General features: G+C 41.6%; 1 protein-coding gene across 1 annotated transcript in view; it reads right to left on the bottom strand.

Annotated features, from left to right (window-relative positions):
- Positions 1–17: 17 nt before the first annotated feature.
- Slfn5 (schlafen family member 5) overlaps positions 18–5020 on the bottom strand; it is a 27010-nt gene continuing 22007 nt past the window's right edge. The window contains 6 exon segments of the mRNA XM_023719859.1: positions 18–564; positions 567–650; positions 830–1383; positions 1751–1892; positions 3649–3800; positions 3802–4682. Coding sequence (XP_023575627.1) covers positions 395–564; positions 567–650; positions 830–1383; positions 1751–1892; positions 3649–3800; positions 3802–4661 — 1962 coding nt within the window. The 5' untranslated portion in view covers positions 4662–4682 and the 3' untranslated portion in view covers positions 18–394.

The following is a 5020-nucleotide window of genomic DNA, read 5'->3' as shown; positions in this document are numbered from 1 at the left end:
TCAGAATGTACCTGGTGCATACAGCTCAGAGATTGTCTCATGATTGCCTCTTCCCTCTCTCAGCACTTCTCTAACCTTCCTGAATAACTAACTGATCCTTCCCTCTACCTACCTGCATGCACACAATCTCTGGGTCTCAGGTCTTTCTAATCCCTCTGATGTATATCTCCTGTAACCATCAAAACTTATGTGCCCTGTGTTTACTAACCTGTCTGGAATCTACCCCTATCACACGGAGGAATCTACAAGTCTTCTTTGCCACACTATTCCCAAGCCTTAGTGCCTAGAGGAGTATGTGACTTAACAAATCAGTGCTCATTAAATATTTGAAGCGTCAAAACAGGTAATTCAATAGAGACAGGAGCTACCTAATTTGGACACTGGCATCTTTCTGTCAAATAGAAACCTTCAGAATATAGAGGTATTTCCTTGCCCTGGAAGCCAGACAGAACCGAAGGTTGTGGAAAATAGCCGATGAGAATTGCCATGGAATGATGCCAAACATGATATTTCTTTCCAGGCCTAAAAATCGGTGGAGGCTGTCCACCACAATGTGATTAGCTTAGTATCAGAAGCATCTGTGATCTGTACCAATGGAACGGATGTCTCATCCATCTGAGACATTGTTCTCTTCCTTATTGCTTGTACAAATATACTTTTTTTAATAATTTTTTTAACATTTATTTATTGTAGGGGGGGCAGCTCAGCCCACCAGGGGGCGCGGCTGGCTGGCATGTGGTGCTGGGGGATTGAACCGCGGTCCCTGTGCTTTGCCAAGCTTGTTCCAAGTAGGTGCTTTAGACCACTGAGCCATCTCTCCAGCCCACAAATATACTTTTATATCTTTCTATCTCATTTGCCTTGATGAAGAGCGCAGCAATATCCTTTGGGGAATAATCATTCCTGCAGAGAATCTGGCACTGTTCTGTCACAGAGTTCACCATGTTTTCCACATTCGCATACTCAGTACACTCTACATGGCCTGGGACACCCTGAACCCACTTAGCTTCATGGAGCAACACCAGGGACCCAAGGGGAATGTTAGGTGGAGGATTTTCTCTGACTTCCTGCATGACCTCCTGAAGGTAGTGAGCTATCACATCAGCATTTCGGACCATGACCATCAGCTCCTCTCTTGGATGCTGAGCTGCAAGTTCAGGGAGACCACTGCACTGTAAGTGGTTAATTCCAAAATAATCCAGAAAAATCCAGAGAATTCCTGGACAATTATTGTCTCTCTGAGTGATGCGTTTTGCCATTTTATACCAGTTTCCATCTTCAATGCAGAGATTCTGAGCTTCATCAATGATGATGTGTTGAATCTCTTCAAAGTTACTTCTCATGAAAGTTTTCAGGTTCACTGCGAGGCAGATGTTTTTCTTGCTGAAAGATTAAGAAACATGGGGCTGGTGAGATGGCTCAGTGGTCTAAAGCACCTACTTAGAACAAGCTAAGCTAAGCAAAGCACAGGGACCATGGTTCAATCCCCCAGCACCACATGCCAGCCAGCCTCACCCCCTGGTGGGCTGAGCTGACCACACACACACACACACACACACACACACACACAAATAAATAAAAAGAAATCCTCTGCTAACCAACGGCAAAATTATCCACATACATTTTCTACTAAAATTGTAAAGGTTTGTTTCTAATATTTAAGTTTTCTGAATTGATTTTGTATATAATACAACATAGCAGTCAAAAATGTTTTCCCTATACAGAAACCATCAGCACGTTCGGTTGCAACCAGAGAAGACAATTACCTGAAAAATAACTTTTCTGCTGTTCTTCTGGACTTTTTAAGTTCTTATGTGTGCATACAATCCTGCTTCTGGGTGTGGGAGATTACACTCTCAGGTCAAGGATCATCTCAGGAAATCTAGAAAGATCTCAGGAAACAAAAACCAAAAATTCAATACGCACACAGGAACCATTGAAGAACAGTAGCCATGTCCCTCCACTATCCCATGGCTGTGGGCCTCAACAAGGGCCACAAGGTGACTAAGAATGTGAGCACACCAAGGCACAACCACCGTCGTGGACACCTCACCAAACACACCCAGTTCGTGCAGAACATGATCCGGGAAGTGTGCGGCTTCGCCCGCTAAAGCTGCATGCCATGGAGCTGCTCAAGTTCTCCAAGGACAAACCACGCCCTCAAGTTCATGAAGAAAAGGATAGAGACACACATCTGCACCAAGAGGAAGCGTGAGGAGCTGAGCAATGTGCTGGCCACCAGGAGGAAGGCAGCTGCCAAGAAGGACTGAGCCCCTCTGGAATAAAGCTTTGTAGAAAGTTCAAAAAAAAAATCAATATGCAAAAAGACAGATCCCATTTTCCAACTGAGCCAAATCATAATACATAGCCATGATCCACAGATATTTGTGTTTCTATCCCAAATCAGCTCAGGAAAGTTTACTGAAGTTTCTGGAGGCAGAGAATATCATGTGAATGAAGAGTTTTTAATCTTTAATTTTATTATATTGAAACAAAACTTATGTTTTAGAAGGCTATTTTTAAAAATAAACACAATTAGAAGATGTGATGGTCAATCAATGTATGTTTCTGAGCAGATAGACTCTAAAGTGGACTTTATTTTTTCTGGACTTCTGAAAAAGTTACTACTGCTTTTCTTTTGTCTAATTTTATTTTAGCTTCCCTTTTCCAAGGCAGGTACAAGTCACAACACTACTCTTTAGCTTAGCAGTCAAGGGTAGCATCACACGTTGGCTCCCAAGCCAAGGGAAAACCACGGTGTTTGCTCATGATTTGATTTAAAAATGAGAATGGAATATAGGTACATTTCCAAATATCTATTTTTATTTTATTTATTTATTTTGGTGGAACCAGGGATTGAACTCAGGCCCTTGCACTTGCCGGGGAAGTGCTTATTTCACTGAGCCATCTCCCCGGCCCCTTCCAAATATCTAGAAGAAAGACTTTCATATCTTTTTACCACCAAGTAAAGATAAATATCTGAGGAGCTACATCTTGAGCACTAATTTGCGCATTACACAATGCGTACATATACTGAAACCACTAAAATTAAAACTCATTAAATATGCAAAATTCCTTTGTCCATTTAAGAAGTAAAATAAGACAAAATGTAATTGATAAGAGAATATGTATTACCAAGGACTAAATAAGAATAGAAAGTCAGGCTAAGGATATAGTTCAGCAGTATAAGCACGTGTCTGGCAAGTGAAAGGTCTTCAGTCTGAGTTTGATCCCCCAGTAACACACACACACACACACACACACACACACACACACACAAAAGAAATCAGACAAAAGTGATAGTAAGTTAAAAGGCACATCTGTTTATGTGTATATAATTTATGAAAAACTAAATAGAAGCTCATAGTCTGAAAGAGACTTTCAAATGAACATAAATAACTAGATCAAACTTTCTCCTGCATCAACCTTTAGCATGGCTACCAGCTCAAGGTATCTATTGAATACAGGATATTCAAGATGGCTATAGGGAGGGACAAGGAATGATGTATCTCTAGGAATTAATGTCATACATCTGTAACTCAAGAAAGAATCTCTCCTTCCGCAAATTCCAAATCCCATAGCTCCCTCTCCTATCTTCCCAACCCCCTCTAGCAAATACTATAATCAGCGTTGGTCTTGAACCCTGACCTGGGTCAGCTACCACCATCCAGGCTGCCCGTTCCTTCGCAGATAGTTGTCTCACTGAGTTGTCTTTCACTTGTCAGGAGCCAGGTACTTGGGCAAATGCTGCACAGCAGAATTGGTCCACTTTGACAGCAATGATGTATCCACACAGGGTACTTATCAAGTACTTCAAGCAATTTAATGTTATGTTGGATCTTATGGTTCTATGCACAGAAATGATGGACTGGTAACCTCTTTATACGACCACCAATAGAGTCCAACAAGGTAGCAGGATTTATTTTCTCTTTTTCACATCCAATGACTTGATGAGTGTCATCATGCACACCAAAAAAGACATAGCCTCCCTCACTATTGGCAAAGGCAGAAACTTACTTGGGAAGTGTTTCTTTAACATGTTGTAGCAGGTCTGTTGTGAACATTTGGAATTCAACATACATGGATTTGACAAAGTGGAGTTTTTCCAGGTACTGAAGCTGAGAACTGTTAAATAATTCATTTGCCAACTTCCTCATGTCACCTTCATCTTGTACACCAACCTCAGCTTCCTGTAGACTTAATGAGTTATGATCTATATTATTCATAGGAGTCTGAGACTTCCTTCTAAGGAATACCAGTGCTTCCTGAGGGTCCATGACCTCAGTAGATGTCCCAAGCCTCTGGTACAAGTTGGAGCACAAGGTAGCAAGTCATAAACCAGAGATGGCCATGTTCCACGATTTCACAAATATTAAGAAGAGGTTTCCCTGTTGCATCTTATCTATGTAGCTTCTGAAAAGTGTAGGGAGTTCTACCCCAACTCCATCCCTTTCATAATGGTATCCTTCATTATCAGTCTCATCCTTGATCACTCCCCCACCAGAATTCAGCAGAGCACACATTGCTTGCAAGATAGCATTATTCTGTTTCTCTCGCAATACAGGGTTCATTCTCAACCTTTGATCAACCCCGAGAGTGGCCTTTCCTATATCGATAACACACTCAGCAAAGTTGGTTTCCAGATCAATCTTGAGACTCATCTTGGCGCTTGGCTGAGTATCCTGAAATGTTCTCCTAAAACAAGAAAAACAGAACTATTAGAACAGGACAGAAACAGAGGAGGCAGGAAAATCAACAATTGCATGCCCACCCCCTGAAGATGATCATGTCACATATTCCCACGTATTTTGAAACCAGAATTTATTCAGGAATGCAGTGTATAGGACAGGTGAAGGAACTAAGTCTGCTGGATGTCCACTGCTGCATACAAATGACTAGAGGGCCCTCTTCCTGTGAGTGGCCTGAGGTGATCTATGAAAATGGTTCACTACTGTCTTGACCCAGAAAACCCCACAAAATCATGCAAATCAAGAGGCTCAAATCTTCACATTCACTTTAC

This window comes from Octodon degus, unplaced genomic scaffold (genome assembly GCF_000260255.1).
Source record: "Octodon degus isolate 3935 unplaced genomic scaffold, OctDeg1.0 scaffold00072, whole genome shotgun sequence".
NCBI classification, from domain to species: domain Eukaryota; kingdom Metazoa; phylum Chordata; class Mammalia; order Rodentia; family Octodontidae; genus Octodon; species Octodon degus.
Note: the sequence above shows the minus strand (reverse complement) of the source record. Positions and strands in the feature narration are given on the sequence as shown.